This window comes from Rhinopithecus roxellana, chromosome 1 (assembly GCF_007565055.1).
Source record: "Rhinopithecus roxellana isolate Shanxi Qingling chromosome 1, ASM756505v1, whole genome shotgun sequence".
In the NCBI taxonomy this organism is placed as follows: Eukaryota; Metazoa; Chordata; class Mammalia; order Primates; family Cercopithecidae; genus Rhinopithecus; species Rhinopithecus roxellana.
This window is the reverse complement of record NC_044549.1, coordinates 152881300-152899144: the sequence shown is the minus strand read 5'-3', so window position 1 is coordinate 152899144 and position 17845 is coordinate 152881300. Positions and strand designations below refer to the sequence as shown.

General features: G+C 38.9%; 1 protein-coding gene across 1 annotated transcript; it reads right to left on the bottom strand.

The window, feature by feature from the left end:
* Positions 1–1504: 1504 nt before the first annotated feature.
* CLDN1 (claudin 1) lies at positions 1505–16198 on the bottom strand. Its single transcript, XM_010385847.2, has 4 exons — positions 15635–16198; positions 6505–6669; positions 3823–3907; positions 1505–2094 (listed from the first exon to the last, which is right to left on the bottom strand). Exons 1-4 carry the CDS (start codon positions 15855–15857, stop codon positions 1932–1934), a joined length of 636 nt encoding a protein of 211 aa, XP_010384149.1. The 5' UTR covers positions 15858–16198; the 3' UTR covers positions 1505–1931.
* Positions 16199–17845: the final 1647 nt, after the last annotated feature.

Sequence of the window (17845 nt, the reverse complement as noted above, 5' to 3'; positions counted from 1 at the left end):
ATTTACCAACACTTAGGCTTTTATTTCTTCCCATTACATCTGCTCAGCCACAAAAAGCATTGGGCCATACTCACTGCAGAAGATAAAACTTCCTTAGAATCTTATTGGTTTAGTGCACTTAATTTTACTTCACTGTCTCATCACTTGAGAGACTGGTTAAGGCAAGAAACCCATTTCTTATTGTTTTTTTCTTTTCAAACATTTGAAAAGCAACACCAACACGTATGCAGTTAATTCCTCAATTCTTTCCCTTAGTGTAGCACTTTTTAAATTACAAAACCACATTTACATGTATTCTATCTCACTGGATCCCCACAACATCACTGTGAGGTGGGCAGATCAGGAATTACAAACCACCTCTTACAGATGAAGCAATAAGCGTACAGCAGCCAAATGCCTTGCTCAAACACAGACAGTGATTGATAGCACCAAGACTCAAATCCAGGTCTCCAGACACCAGTGCCAACACCCTTTCCATTACATCATCTTGCTCGAGTGAAATAGCATTCTGTACAGACTGGAAAAGTAAGAGCAGTTGTTAACGTGGCACAGAGCACAAACAACATGTCAGACACAGCTGAAAGAATGGAAATAGACTGGTAGAGAGAGGAAGGTACTGAACCACATGAAGGTGTATGTGTAGGTTTTGTTCAGTGACTTCTAAACAGCCAACTGAGCAAATAAAAACACTACATAGGCATAGTTCATGTTCAAAGAATGAGAGTAATATAAACTAATTAATATTCACACTACCTCTTCTAACTGGTTAAATCATTATCTCAATTTGGCAGATAGAAAAAAGGGGTAGAAAGATTAAGTGACTTGCTTACAGCTACAGAGAGAATATTTGTCACCAGCTTATCACTCCAGAAAGTCTAGCATTTTGTTCAGACAAACAGACCACACCTTATTAGGAAGATATAAACTACATGATAATTACATGTGGGAAAAGAAACAATTAAGGAAGGGGAACAAAAAGGTAGTTTGGGGGGATATATAACTATGAATGAGTAGCTTCATAATTCGATCAATAAAATTGTGTTAACAACACCCGGGTGAGCAGCATGCAGCTACTCAGTTGGACAAATATTTTCAAAGCAAACAAGAATGCTATGGGTCAGAGTACGAGGACTGCGTGGGAAGGTCAACAGGAATCTATCACTTTGGTCGTGCAGAAAGATTTGCCTCCAAAGTTCTGATTTGTAATAAATTCTTATTGGCTTTAGAAACTAAAATGTAGACTATGAAATGTGTTAGCTTCAGGAGATAGAAACCAATGAAACACAGAACAAATAAGGGCTTAATAACGATGCAAGTGCTGTAAGATTATGGTAAAAAATAAAATAAGTATATGAAAAGGGCGCGCATGAAGAATTGAAAGAATTCATTCTTGGTAGATTAGGCTAGGTCTCACGGCAAAGACACTAAAAGCTGATGAAGGAGAGTAAATGATATTTGACTATTATATATGTATACATGGACAAAAAAGAAAAATATGCCAATAAACACTTTCATCCATGTGGAATTAAATACATTTACCTATTTTTAGAGATATTTTAAGTATGCTAGTATCCACATAATGAGAAGAGTATTTTGCTGTCTATTTTTAATAGAAAAACATGTATATATACATATCTATATATATTTAAGGAGCACCCCCTTCCCCCATTTGAGTATGATTACTCAACGGGAAGCAGTAATACAAATGGAAAAATCTTCCCTCCTGTATTGAGGAAAGAAGATAAAATAAGACTAAGCCATGTTTAGCAATGGGTATTTTTAACACATGGGTTTCTTTGTTCGTTTGTTTGTTTTGTAATACCATACTTCAGATTGCAATACTCAAAAGTCTAAGGTCCTAATGTTAATGATAGTATCTCAATGTCCATTTTCAGTTTGTTCCAACATGATTGTCTCCTTTTGCCTCTGTGTCACACGTAGTCTTTCCCACTGGAAGGTGCAGGTTTTGGATAGGGCCGTGGTGTTGGGTATGAGGTGGTTTTTCGGGGACAGGAACAGCAAAGTAGGGCACCTCCCAGAAGGCAGAGAGAAGCAGCAGCCCAGCCAGTGAAGAGAGCCTGACCAAATTCGTACCTAAAAGGAAAAACCCACGTGCTTGTTAATCAGTGAATTATTGGCAACTTTTCTAATACAATAAAGGAAAAAAATCAATACTTATTATATTTTTTTCATTGAAAATAACCCCTCAATATCCATTGGGAAGTACTTTAAGATTTGTGAACATATACACAAAAGAATGTTTATATTGCAATTGTTGACAATTTGCAATAGTAGGTCAGGAAATAACACATGTAATGCCAGGTTAATTACCCAAATAATTCCAAAGACTTTTCCATATGTAGGATACTTGTAAAGCATGTTTATGTGTTTTAGAAGTAGGGTTTGGATCATGGTTCCTAGGCTGAAACTTAGCAAAGGAAGCTATATCACTAAGTAGTAATCATATTCTATTAAGAAACTGGTAGAGCATAATGGAGATAATCAGAGTGTTGAACAGATGATCCATTGATCCCAGGCACCTATATAATCTGAAATCCAAATTTTATGGTTTTGTAAAGAAAAGTTCTAAGCAGCCCATGAACCATTCTGGATTAAGCTGATCCAGGCAGATGTATTAAAGCACACTTAGGGTGGGTGGGGTATCTGTGAGTGATTATGGACAGTATGGAAGAGAAGGGTTGGTTCTATTAGTTATAAGGCCAAGTCTGAATCCTGATGCCAACTCTCAAGTGCTGCAATTCGGGGAGAGCAACTTCACCTCTCAGCCTCAGTTTCTCCTCCTCTCAAAGCAGGATAATCCCACCTGCCTCAATAGACTGCTTTTAGGGTCACATGCAATCATGTAAATAATAATTGCAAAATGACTGGCAATTTATAAAGTGCTTTCCTGTGCATTACTGGTATTATGACCTTGGTGAAATTTTAGACTACTGACCTCTAGCAGTTTCTGTTCTTACATTTTAAATCTTATGGGATGGGCTCCAACACAACCATTGGAGTACGTGTTCTCCCATATGTGGGTGATTATATAAAAAGAAAAACACATCTTATCTCTCCAAACACTGAGGTTTTTCATCCATTCATCCAAGCACTCAACAAACAATAATTATATTTTAACATCCTGACTGAATGTAGTCATTAGGCATTAAAGATGTGAAGACAGTGATGAAGAGCCTCGTCTCTGATTAAAGAATGTTGTCACATGAGAGCTAAGAATCAGCTCGACTTGCACAACTTGCAGTATTAAGAAAGATGACCTTTGTAAAGCCAATTTTATAGTTGTGAAAGAACAAAACATTTCAAGGTGGTGTCTGAACATACTAAAAATATATATCATAGCTTTACGTGTAAAAATGAACTGTTGGGAATGAAGTATTATTCATTAAGCCCTAGAGTAGTACAGTTTTTCTCAATTAATCATAAACTGTGCATTAGTTACAAATAATCATAGAGTAGGTGCTGTAAACATCAGAATACACTTCAAAAAGGAAATTTCAAATATATTAACATCTTTGTTAATACCTGAAAAAAAGGGGGAAAAAAAAAGAGTCCAGTATATAGTTGAAAAGTTTAGGGCTTAAAACTGTTCTACTTTGGAAGGTATTTTGTCACCAGTTCAGGCTGTTAAAGCAATTATCAAACTCATTTTAACATAAGTCACAGATCGTTTAAATTGTTTGTAGGTTTGACATAAAATTCTTGAAAGCAAATCTGGGAAATGATGGCACTAGAAGGACTTTGTAGAACATAAAAAGGGTATTTTCTCAGAAAACAAACTATTTTACGCATGAATAGCCTTACCTGGCATTGACTGGGGTCATGGGGTCATAGAATTCTTGAACAATCCTATTGCCATACCATGCTGTGGCAACTAAAATAGCCAGACCTACAGAAATTCAGAACAAAAGACTGTTAATCACCATGGAACACTGAGCCTAAATACACAAGCTGTTAAACCAAAACATATTTTGCAAGAATTAAATCTCATCAACAGTGTTGACATTTTTATTTTGGTATTAGGGAGATTAGAAGTCCAGATACGATTTATTCCAAGTACCCATTAAAATATAAAAAATACTAGGTTGGAGTTAGACAAAATTTATACATTTTATGGCATCTTGGCACAAATAATGCTTTTTTGGAAACCATTAGTCAGGTGTATGTTGTACAAAATCTCTTTTAAATATACTGTTATACATTAGGGTACTAAACTACATTTGATAAAACTATTGTCATTATTAGTACAGATGGAATTACTTGCAAAAGGGGAAGATGAAAACTCTTCTATGTTCTTGATCAAACTCAAAATTTACATTTCTGCAGAATCAAAAGGAATGCAAGCAGCTAGACAGCAGTGAGATTAGGACATGTCTCAGAATGGACCAGAATACCTGCATTACTACTGCCCCATTGGCCAAGGGAATACCTGGCATGGGTATAGACTGACCTGAGATTTGTTGAGGGTGCCACATTAGATCAATTTATGCAACCCAATCTCAATTTCCCATGGCATTTTATATTCAGTGATAGCAGATAAATAATTTAGTCAAAATCATTCACGTAATCATTTATAAGATGTATAAAATACCTCATTTTTTCTTATCAAAAAAGGTAAATAACTTTTTTATAGTAATTTTAAGCATTCAATATAGACAGATTAGACGTTTCTATGCTACTCTCTCTCCCCAACCAAAAACATAGTCCAGTGTAATTGCCACTAGACATGACAGAAAACACTATTGCTTTTGGCTGCTCAAATAGACCATGTGAATGGTCTTGAACTTGTGACCCTTACTCCTAAGAGAAGTCCCTGAAACTGGAATAGGAGTGATGCAGTCACCTGTGGGAGTTACAAGAAGGCAAGCAAAAGAAGAATGCAATGCATTCCATCCTCATCATCTTCCAAGCACTTCATACACTTCATGCCAACAATGGCCACAAAGATTACTATTCACAGCCTTTGATATAAGATTAAATTATTGGGAATAAAACACTATCCATGCCTTTTCAGACAGGAGACAGTTTTTGTTTGGGTAAACTGAGAGACTGGTCGTTTTAAACTAACCGTATCTTTAGCAAAGCCACAGATACTCTTCCTTAATTACTGGTTAAACTGATATATTATACTGGAGCAAAAGCCCCTACAAGTCTTCTGTCAAAAATAAAACAGGAAAATAAAGTCGATTCTAGTTTTTCCTATTAGTAGATTTATATAATTAATTATATCTGTTATTTAAAAATACATACTATAACATACTACATATATAATATATGCATATAATACCTAATATAGAGAACATATAGTAGTCTATGATAGCTGTATAATATATACAGAGATTATATATATAATACAGTGTACAGATATAAAAAACATATACACACAGAGAGATTATATATGTATATATATATACACACATAAATATACATACACTATAATTTTTACAATAAGCATTATTATAAAGCTTTGAAATAATGTTGTCCATGTTTTCTGACTTTGATTTTCTCAAATGACACATAATGTAACTTGTCAATCAACACTTGAATTAAAAGACAGATATTTTCCTTCCTTTTTTTTTTTTTGGAGACAGAGTCTTTTGTTGCTTAGGCTGGAGTGCAGTGGCGCAATCTTGGCTCCCTAGTTGAGGTGATTCTCATGCCTCAGCCTCTGGAGTATATGGAATTGCAGGCATGCAACACCACACCCAGCTAATTTTTGTATTTTTAGTAGAGATGGGGTTTCACCATGTTGGCCAGGCTAGTCTCGAACTTCTGACCTCAGGTGATCTGCCCTCCTCAGCCTCCAAAAGTGCTGGGATTACAGGCGTGAACCACCACACCTGGCCTAAAAAACACTTATTTGTTTTCAATGGAAAATATAATATCATTATTTTACCAAAAAAATTTAAAAGTATTTCTGTATTTTTTTTTTCTTGCCTTAAACTGACCATTCCAACAGGCCACCTCTACTCCAGTTGGCCTTTCTTTTCGTTGGTCTATGGGTACATCCTGTTTATTCTCGAATTCGATCTGCCCAGCTGGAATGCTGTCCTTATTTTTCTCCAATAAACCCAATCCTTCCATCCCTCACAGACCTGAAGGGTTCACATATTCTTGTGTTTTCTCTCACTACTCCCCATCTTTTCCACATAGTATCTGTGGAGACAACATAGGAATTTTCTGAATTACATGAACTTCCTCCTTAGCGTTTGCTAAATAGTGAACAACTTTCTACACTGTAAGAGACTGGTTCTAACAAACCAGTTGCCACTTGAAACTTCAACCAATAGACCTGTCAGATGTGAGCAGAGCTCTCAAATTTTCATTTGGTTTGTGTTTGAGAACATGAAAGTCAACGGGACTTCAGGTCTATGTTTGCAGTTTGCCTTAGAGACTGAAATCAAGTGTAATGAATCCAACGTAATAGATTTCAAATCATACTAGGGACAGATTAGTAAGGTGAAAGCAAGGCACAGCCTCTATTACCTGCAAGAAGAAATATCACGCCCCCAATGACAGCCATCCTCATCTTCTGTACCTCATCGTCTTCCAAGCACTTCATACACTTCATGCCAACGGTGGCCACAAAGATTGCTATCACTCCCAGGAGGATGCCAACCACCATCAAGGCACGGGTTGCTTGCAATGTGCCTGGCAGAAAACATTTTAAAACATGTGAAATATGCTTGGACCAACAAGAGAAAACTGGAAGAAGACCAAGTATATGTCACTGTTGTAAGGAAGAGAGAAAACTGGACTAGGAATCTAGAGACGCCAGTCTTACTGGTATTTCCACTGATAACCCAACATACAGTATCTTCTCCAGAAAAACAAATGCTGGGCTGGATGATGAAAAAGAGATCCCTCCACTCCAACATTTTATGTTTTCAACATTAAATTCAAAATCAACTGGAAAAATAATTAATGATCTAATTGAATAGGGTTAGCTGAACTAATACATATTTGTTTTTTACTAAGGGATTTTAATCCTTGCTAAGATAATTTTAATTTTAAGTAACAATCATATATACGATCCTGGATGTTAACTATTTGTAATCAAAATGGTTTTCAGTATATCTTTGATATTAGTTACCAGCTTTACACCCCAATCAGCAAGCTTCAGAAAAACTGGGTGAATTGGAGGATAAAAAATAAATGTTTTATAGATTATCATGACTGGATAAGCAATATTCATATTTCCAGTGATGTGAATAGGAGGAGTAGGGGAGAATATAGAAGTCATTTTCTTAAAACAAAACAAAATAACCTTTGAGATGTTATCTTGAAACATAGTAGTAGATTCTTATTCAAAGATATCACCAGTTTTTAAAGCTATTTAAGCTGTGATGTTGTAAAATAACACACGCAATAATTCAATGTAGTGTTTCTCAGGATTCCATTTTTTTCTCATTCCCCATTATTATTTTTGGTGTACTAACTCGTGAGCAAATAAACAGGGTCAAGTTTGAGAGATCATCAATATGTTTCTTAAAGAGTAAAAGCTTGATTCATTGTGGCATAAAGGCACGGACTTTTAAATATGAACTGAAACTATGCTGGTTAGAAGATTTTGTTTAAATTCTAGATTTATGTCCTCTTTTAATTAAAGATCACTATATTACTGACAGTGATAATATGTGACAAGTACTTTTTGCATATATAAGTATTTTTCAGCTTTAATGAACTATGCTATCTTGAGCAAGAAACTTAGTATTGTTTGGAATAATATTTTAATTATATAAGTAAAATGTAAATTATATCTTTATCCAGTGGATTGGAACAATTAACTCCTTGATGGTCTTTAAAAGTGACTGAGATGTTGGAAGGTTTTGTATCTCAATGTCTAATTAGGCCTAGGCTTAACCTTAATATCATCAAGATTGAGAACTTAGGTTACCAATCATAACTGAAGCTAAATAGTTCTAAAACTTCCTTAAATCTTGATTTACTGATCATCTGTCTTTGCTATAACCAGAAAATCTATGATAAAATTATAGTAATCTCTTTCTTTTTCTTTTTTTCCTTTTCTTGAGACAGGGTCTCGCTCTGTTGCCCAGGCTGGAGTGCAGTGGTACAATCTCAGCTCACTGCAAACTCCGCCTCCAGGGCTCAAGCGATTCTCATCCCACAGCCTCCTGAGTAGCTGGGACTACAGGCAGGAGCCACCATGCTGGGCTATTTTTTTGTGGGGGAGGTATTTCAGTAGAGATGGGTTTCACCATGTTGCCCAGGATGGTCTCGAACTCCTGAGGTCAGGTGGTCCACCCACCTCGGCCTCCCAAAGTTCTGGGATTACCAGCATGAGCCACTGCACCTGGCCATAATCTCTTTCTAGAAGTATCAAAGGTATTGTTTACAGTATTTGAGAGATATTTTGGAAGCCAAGGTAAAGTTTTACTTGATTTCATTTAAAAATAAAAAAGAGACTTCCTGATTCCCCTCACACACTGACCTCCTCATAAGCATGTATGAGCGCACATGCACACTGACCCACACACTTATATCAAGACTCCAGGTGGCAGAGGGACTGCTGGATCAAAACACATGTTCCATGGACCACAGATTTACCAGGAAGGAACTGAAGCTGCTTGTAAGGTTATTACGCAACTTTTTGCTTGGAATCACAAGCCATACTGTGGTATGAAGAGGAAAGTACCAAGGACTCCATGGTTAAGGTATTTCCTCTTTCTGAGGGATGGTTTTTGCAAAGGCTATCATTATTGGAAAATAACAAAATAACTAAACCCATACATAACACAGATTTCAGATGTGATCCTAAGATAACACGTGGAAGGAAAATATTTCAGGCAGAGATATGCTGGAAGAGGAGATGCTGAAAGTAACAAAGATGATCCACGTCTGGAGGATAGGGAAACCACATATCTCAGTTTGCCTGGAACAGTCCTAGCTCTAAAGTTGAAAGTCTTACATCCTTAGAAGGTCCTCAGTCTTGGACAAATTGGGAGAACTGGTCACCCTAATGTAGGATGATGGGATGTGTAAAGTAAAACGAAGTTTAGCAAGGTGGACAGAAGGCATATGTCATGCAGAGCTTTGCAAATTAGGGTAAGAAGTTTGGATTCTATCTAAGTATAATCAGAAGTCATATGATTGTCTTGAGAAAGGGGCGACATGATTTTTACTGTCAGTATAGAGATCACGCAATCAATAAATATTATTTCTATGATAGCCCTTCCAGCATCCAGCATCTTATATTTCACAGCCTCCTCCGTTTTATTTTTTCATAAATACTCTTTTTCAACCTTTTATTAATCATTTTTTATGTTTTTTCTGATCTTGCTCCAAGTTTTTCTCTTTGTTCAAGTTGTGGGGCTGCAAACTGGACCCAGTTTATATAATAATCACACTGATCTTTTCTTCAAGTAAAAACAGAAGGTCACTCGTCCAGCAGGTCTGAGCACTTAGATCACAGGGTAGTCTTCAAGAGAAGTCTAACCGGGCATCAATCTCATGAGTCAGACTGTGTAAAACTACTGATCTCCCAGGCTAGGAACACATGTGCATAAACTACTCCAGGGCCTTTACTGCACCCACCTGGAATATCTAATATTCACATTTTTAATCTCTAAGTTTTTGCCCATTAAGTTCTCAAAGAAAACACATTTGATGCATGTCAAATCTATCTTGCCACTTCATCTACAAAGTGTTCTTTCCAAGGGGCTGGGGACTAATATTCTGTTCTGTGATTGCTAATAAACCTACCAGGTTTCCTTTCTCTGTAGAATAATATATTATTTGCATAATACACAAAAAGTAATGGAGAAAATGAAAAACACAATATTTAAAAATTGCATAAACCATAGAAATGAGATCCTGTTTTGTTTTTTAAAATGTCATTTTGCAAAGTAATATTTTCACTTATATCCTGTCAACCATTGACTTATAAAATTTATTTGTATGTTCCAATATTAGATTTGCATCAAACCCAAAATCTTACTTTACTTCATTGGAGACATTTGGATAAATTCTTAAGTATAGTGATATGTGAGGAAAATACAAAAATAATCTACACATGCAGTCACGCACAAAAAGCTGAGAATTAAAACAGCACGAAAGCTCACAAGCAAGGCATAGGTAATGATATATTACAAGTCAAAGTTAAGCAACTATTGTGTTACAAGTTACAAGTGTTTTATGTGCAGATCAAATCTAAATTGCACAGTTTTAAGCTGGAACCAGATGAATACCTTCACATCATAGAAGTGTTTTAAATCAGAGTTGTAAAGTATGTAATTGTGAACGCCTGGATGATTTGAATCAGATATTTATTCCTATTTCCATCTAAAGCACCAAGCACAGTACTTGAAAAGTCACATGGATTTATCAAATTTCAATAAATTTAAATTAGAACATGTCTTTATGCTTTAAAAAACTGTACCAATATGATAGATAAAAATACTTATTCTCTTTTGTTTAGCTTAATTTTTGAAATAATACTGAGAAACACCTCCCTTGAGAGCCTGGTATGCTAAAATCTTGCTGCCAAAAGCAAGACTTAGCTTAGGTCACTAAAAACTAGAAACTCATGCAGATAATACAAATTGTACTTTTTGCTTAGTTTGATCTATTTTTTAAAGATCTAATGAGCATCTAACGAGCTTCAAAACTGAAGTTTTGTTTTGTTTTTCCCTAATGGAATGATGAGTGGCAGAGCAGAGAAGTTAAGAGGGATGTTTGAAAGCTATAAAACAACATTTTGGATGAGATAGATGCAGTATAGCCTTGCAATATTAACTTTGAATTGGTTTGATTAGAACAAACCTATGAACAAACATATTCCTTTTCTCGCCTCTTAAATTTGCAGCTAACTCTGCAATATTATGACCAATGACTAAAGTTGTCTATGGAGAACCTGGTTAGCAAACATTAAAAAAATTATACTATTTTTTCTCGTCATTATTCAGCAGGAAACAGAGAAGGCAGTCTTTTAATTATGTTTAGCTAGACTGATAATCTTGAGATTAAAGACCCCCGAAGGAGTTCTCATCATTTTCAACCTGAAAGTATAATTAAAAGTAAATATGAAGATCTCTACTTATGAGACAAGAAGTGAGTTGGAAGTTACTGATCTACTACAGTTAGGTTAATCAACAAATGTGTAGAAAGACATATATGGAATTTTTCTAAAGCTTTAAAGTCTTGCTATACAAGCAGTAGAATCTACTATCAATACCAGACATTGTTTATGCTATTTTCTAGCCATATTACCTTAGGTTCTATATATCATAAACAAAATATAGTCATCTCTTGGTATACAAGGGTGATTGGTTCCAGGACCACCCACAGGCAACTAAATCTGCACATGCTCAAGTCCTACAGTTGATCCTGTGGAAGCCTTGTATACAGAAAGTCAACCCTCCCTACATGCAGGCTTTGGACTCTCAGATACTGTATTCTTCATCGGTATTGGTTGAAAGAAATCCACCTATAAGTGAACCCTTGCTGTTCAAACCTGTGTTGTTCAAATGTTGACTGCAGATTCCAATTCTACCTCATTCCCACATCGTCTCTCTTTGCATCTGTAGTTGCTTAATTAGTATTAAGTGAATAAATGAACTGATGATTGGGTGACTAGAACAAAAATACTGTACTTTCTTCTCCCCTGCAATTAAGTGAACTCAACACAGACCGTCACAGAAGTGTACTCCCCTGGCTTTTTTCCATATTAAATCTACTCTTACTGAAGTTCAACGTTCCATAAAAGTCCTAATCATTAGCATTTCCCGCTTATTGGTGTGTGAGGTGGTGGTCACCAGATGTGACCTCAGAACATCAGCAAAATCAGGAGTGAAAATGATCCTGGATGAGGCAGGATGTACCACTTTTCAGGATGTCCTCAGAAGTTTTGCTACCTTTCCCGTTTGTGTGTTTCTTCGAGAAATTTTCGCAGCATTAAGTTGATGCTTCTATATTACCTCCACTATACTTCCTTAATCACTCCAATTAAGGAAACCTAAGCTATGTGACTTGCCTCTTCCTCTTCAATCACTGAAGGAATAACAAAGAATGCTGGCACTGGAAGGCGTCTTAGAACTCATCTTAGCTGCACCATCCTTAACTGCAAGAATAGGGCCTGGCTTGCATCTGTTGAATGGATAAATGAATCATAGATTCATCTCCCCATTCCTCCCACTCTGCCCTGTTTTATAAGTGGGGTAACTACCTGAAACCAGGGAGATCACGTGGTTCACCATTATACACCTGGCTACTTAGTGCCAAACCATAGTAAGAATAGAGAACTTCTGATCTCAAGCCTGGATTTTTGTTTCAACTTCCATTATTCTAAGAGTCAGAACCGATTGATGAAGTACATCTGAACACCAATGATCCTTTGAGTACCCTCGGTTCAGCAGGCATAAAGCGTCTGGAGAAGCATAAATAGGTGCCCTCCTCTCCACTTAGGCTTCAAAGACTGTCCAAGTCAGTGATTTTGTTTCTCTGATTGAGCCTGACATCATGGTGAGAGTGCTGGGAAACCTTACAGCCACCAATACTCATTAAGCACACCTACACACATGTGGATTCATGCAAAGCAAGTTAAACAGGCTAGAGGAGCTTATAAACAAATTACAGAATCTCAGGGTTCGCTGAGATTGAGAGAGAGTCTAGCCTAACCTCCCATTTGTCTGGTGCTTGGATCTTCCCTACAACATTCCTTCAAAATGCTTATTTATTCTCTGCTTGCACACCTCCCACCATGCAGCCTCCTACAGCAACCCAGTCTAGCTATTAAAGTCAACTAAGACGAAACAATTAACCAAGCACATAAAATTGGTGCTAGTGTCCTAAAAGTTTGAGAATTAGATGAAAACAAGGCAAGAGGTACAGGTGACTCAAGAAACGTCTACTGCAACTGTATCTGGCACTTTTTGTATATTCTACCTTTCAGCTACAAGAATGCCCAGGGTCAATAAAATCTCATACTTTAGATGAAATGGAAATTGTATCAGCCATTGTAAAACTACAATACACAATGTGACATTTGTTTCCCCCAGGAAGTTCCTCAGTTACATTTTTATAAACTGCTTGGCAAGAACTACCTAAAAGAAGAAGACTTGCTGTATCTCATTTTGTATTTACTGTATGCACTATTAGCACACTGTATTCCTTCAGCCACTTTATGAAGGTCATATGCTTTTCGCAACCTACCCTACATAAACCACTGGAAACAAGAGATTTTAATACCTCCAGTGCTAAAGCCTTGGCAAAGCCCTGCATCTGGGCTCGAAGACAAGTGTTCCTACTGGGAAAGACAGCAAGGTACAATTTCAGGAAACCCATAGCTAAGCTTTTCACCTAAACACACTTAATGAAATGCAGCTTTTTTATGAGGGATACTGCTTAAATATACACACATAACCCTTTTCATCTCTACATGTAACAAAAGTATCCCAAAACCAGCCAATGAATCACCATCCCAGATCTCTACAGCTGGTGGGCGTAAACACCACTGCTCAGGCAGAGAAATGGAGTAAGGTTTCCTGGACTCCATCCAGAAGCATCCCCGTGAGTCATGGCAGGTTAGAAGAGAAAACCTGTGAGTCCAGGGTCCCTCTTCTGAGAATGGGTTTTGAGAGAAAGGTGTAAGCCACACCTTGGATAAACTATGGCTTTAAGTAAAACAAAAATGGATTCTGATCTGGAGTTTAAAAAAAAAAAAAACTAGGACGGCATCTCTAAAGTGTATGTGGGGGAATAGGTATTTAGTCCTTTCACCACAGTTTTAAAAACTGTAATAACTACATTAACCAAAAAATGTAAGTAAAACATTTTAACACATTATCATGTGTAAGGATAATCCCTTTGAGTTTTTACAACATGGATCAATCTGATTTCATTTGGTCATTTCAGGAAAGTTAAAAGAAAACCTATTTAAAGATGTTGAAAAGGAACTATTTTGATCAGAAGAACAAAGCTGACAGTGAGGCCTCTCTGGAATTGTCCTTAGAAACCTCCACCTGCCAATTCCTTAACGTGCTACCTAAAATGCCTGACACCGTTTCCTTAAATATATTTATCTTTCCATGGAGAAATTCAATAATTATTACCTAATTTTTCACTTTATAAGCACAAATATAACCCATGAGGGCAATGAGCAACACATAATTACTAAACTTAGAGATTAGTTTTGGTGTAAAGAAGTCCTAACATGGGAACCTTCAGAAGCTTGAAATCATAACACTCAAAACGACCATGCACATTGACTGAGCCAATGCCACAGGTATTCAAGGTGTTTAAACAGATGTGGAACAGGTTTAATAGCTGTAAACTATATGGCTTTTGATATACACTATTAAAAGTTGTCCTTTGCTAGGAGGTAGACAAAACAAGTTAAGTAAACTTGAACAATGCCAACACTTTCCACCCTTAGCACACAATGGGGGCTAGTGGGCAGTCACGTTTATCTAGGCAAAGACTAAGGGACCTTTTCTTCAAGTGAGTTAAAGGCTATAACAGACACATGATATAAGACAAGTAATGTGATTTCTCAAGGAAGATACTCCAGCCATGAATCATTATTACCTAAGTAAACGGGAATTTAATGATTTTTCTGACAAATCACTCAAAACCTTTAATTAAAAAAAGTAAAAAATTATCCTATTATCCTTCTCCCCACCATCCTTAAAAATATGTCCCTCTATACAATCCTTTCCAACGTGACAAGGGGTCACTGAACATCTATTACACAGAAATTCCTTTGTGGAAGATGGAAACCTAAGGAAGACCCACCTCTTTTTTCTCTCTCACTGCCTTCCATTCCCAGCTGACCTCTGATTTCATCAGCTATGACTAGTTTGCTGCATTTCCCTTCAGTGCCTTTACTTTTCCCTTTGTATTATGTTGGGCAGGTTATTTAGAACCTTTGTTGACAGCCTTCCCCCACCTGCCACCAACGTTCTCTTTCCAAGATAGAACTACACCATCAGCCGCCACTGAAGACCTTGGGTCTAAAAATTAAAACTTTGGGGGAATCTCAAGCGGCTTTTCCAAAGAGTCTTGCAAGGGGCCTCCTTGCAGTAACTAGATCTTACACATTAAAAGAATCATCCTCAAGTATGAGTAGAAGACACTTAGGACATTTCAAGTAGGAATGTAAATTTTACTATGAAAAATCATAGTAAAGGTTACAAAAATTATATCTCATACTTGAGGATTATTTATTTAAGCTTGCACACTTGAGAAGTTACCAGGCTCCAAACTTTTTAAGCCATCCCATCTTCTTGTCTGAACCCTACCAATCCTCAATTTACCCCAGATCTCAGAATGCCTAGGAGAGGTCTCAGAGCTCAAGTTCAAGTTTAGCCTTCACTCCCTCCATCTCGACCCACCAGCATAGAAATTTAGGATGAAGCCACACCTAGAGTGGCAGAAAAGTGTCACCCAGGGGGTTTTAGGTAAAACTAGAGCTTATGCCTGGGCGTCCCTTTTCTCAAACCAGGATTCTCTTAATTTCCTTATGACAGAGCACATGATCAGAAGACTTAATCAACTGAAGACTGATAACCATGGAATCACACAACAGAATGAGGCCGTAAGGGAGCTGCAGGGGGACTGGGGCCTCTGGACGGCGGCTGTGAGGTGGGGGTGCACTCACTGTTCAGATTCAGCAAGGAGTCAAAGACTTTGCACTGGATCTGCCCGGTGCTCTGCGACACGCAGGACATCCACAGCCCCTCGTACATGGCCTGGGCGGTCACGATGTTGTCGCCGGCATAGGAGTAAATCCTCCACTGGGGCAGGGCAGTGCTGACGATGGCGCCGATCCATCCCAGGAAGGCTAGAATGAAGCCCAAAAGCTGCAGCCCCGCGTTGGCCATGACTCGCTCGGCCGCCCGCGCTGGCTCAGGGGTGGCAGGTGCAGAAGGCGGAGAGTTTGCAGGTGCGCAACGCGAGCTCCCGAAGGTGGCTGGGCCCCGCGGAGGAAGTTAAAGCGGGGAGCCCTGCTCGCTGCGCCGCCGCTGGAGACGCTCTGGGTCCGGGTTGGGGTCCGGGGCCGGAGCGGCGCTGGAGTCTGGATACTAGAAGCTGCAGTTGCTCCCAGGCTCAGGAACTGAGACGCCAAACCGCTGGGCGCCGCGATTTAAAGCAGCTCCGCCCGCCTCAGCACCGGCAGCCGGGGAGCGCCCCCTGGCGGTTTCAGGGCGGCTCACCGAGAGGGCGCCGGGAGCGCCGGAGCGCCGGGTTGGGGGAACACGGGGCTGGCGGCGTGGGGACCATCCCGCAGGGCCAGGCGCTACAGCTGCGTCCCTGCTCGTTTTCCCTGGTGGATTTTCCCGCTCCTGTCAGGCGTTTCACGCTTTTCATTCATTCACTCCAATTATCCAAAAATTACTATGCACTGTACCTGTAAATCCTAAAAACAAAGATGAAAAAATGAGCCCTCAAGAGCTGCAGTTTTAGGTTTAATACCTTTTTCCTAATATCTTATTAAAAGGCATTTCCACCCAACTCCGCATCTCCTCCCCCATCACACACATTTCTCTCTCCTTTACTTGGCTTCCTCCCCCTTCTCCTTTCATCTCTCTGCTCCCTTCTGTCAAGATCGTTCCATCACTTGTCTCTGCAAGGGAGAGATCTTTCCACTCTACAGATTGGGAAACAGACCCAGAGAGCAACATGATTTACACACACACACGCACGCGCGCGCGCGCACACACACACAGCATATCCAATACTTGGCTCCTCTCCCAATCTGCTTTCCACTACATATGAAGTTGACCCAAAAATATCCCCTTTGATCTATGATTGTCCTTTCTGATGTATTATTGTCCTTACGAAAATGCAGCCTAGCCCTCCCCCGCCAAACACCAACCTCCTCCCCCCAGCAGTTATGTCTTAGAGCAGCAATTCACTGTCAGAGAGACCTGGTCGGTGCCCCGCCCTCCCTGAAAGGTGTGAATTTTGTGAGTTATCACATGCTGTTCGTCACAGGTGAGGGCATGTAAACAGCGTTTCCCCAGTGGAAGAAGGACTGGGCTGGAGTTGAGGAAGTCTGGGCTCTGGTTCCAGCTTTCATGGTGACTGGCTATGTCACCCCTCCGGTTTGGGTCTCGCTGGGACTGTAGGTTCCCTCTGTGCTTCTCTAAAGCTTCCTTGTTTGTAGTTAGAAGTGCTGTTGTGGCTAGGAATGATTGAAGTGTTTTCCCAACTGCTTTTTGTGCGTGGTGCGAGTGTGGTGGGAGGGGAAGCTTCTATGGTTTTAGTAAAAACAGAAGTGCCTTGGAAGCAGAAATAAACATATTAAGGAGAAAACAAGATATACCCTTATATACCATGGCAACTGCTAGTGGGTGACAGAGAAGGAAAGGTGCAAATGCTCAAGGTGGGAATGGGAGGAAAGGCCAAGCCCCACCACCTTCATTTCCATCTGGCTCTCCCTGGATGCCTTTCGTGTAGGCTTACAACTGAAGGACTTGGCTGTGCTAGGATTTGGGGACATGCACCGAAGAATGTAAAACAGGAGTTAGATGAAGACATTTAATTTGGACTAAGATTAACACAGTGAATGCTGTCTTTCTCCTATCAGCTGTTTAGGGCAAGACCATGTCCCTGTTGTATCCCAGGGTTTGGGCCTGCAGTCAGTACTACTTTCTAGGTCTCGGTGGATGTTCTGTGGGTGCCTGTCAGTGTGGATGAAGATGTATCAATCACATTTGATTTTGTAAAAATTCCCTGATCAGAGAAGGCACTAGAATTTGCTGTAGGACTAGAGCAGTACCATGTGAATTGCATAATCTCATTTTCCTTTTTTTGTTCCAAACATTTAAGAATTAAAACTGTTATTGAACACCCAGGCACGGTGGCT

Coding starts and splice junctions, on each gene's coding strand:
- CLDN1 (XM_010385847.2), bottom strand. CDS start 15,857: ATGGCCAACGCGGGGCTGCAGCTTTTGGGCTTCATTCTAGCCTTCCTG. Junction 6,670..15,634: donor CTCCTTGCTGAATCTGAACA/GTGAGTGCACCC, acceptor GTTTTCTGCCAG/GCACATTGCAAGCAACCCGT. Junction 3,908..6,504: donor CGTGATATTTCTTCTTGCAG/GTAATAGAGGCT, acceptor GAATTTCTGTAG/GTCTGGCTATTTTAGTTGCC.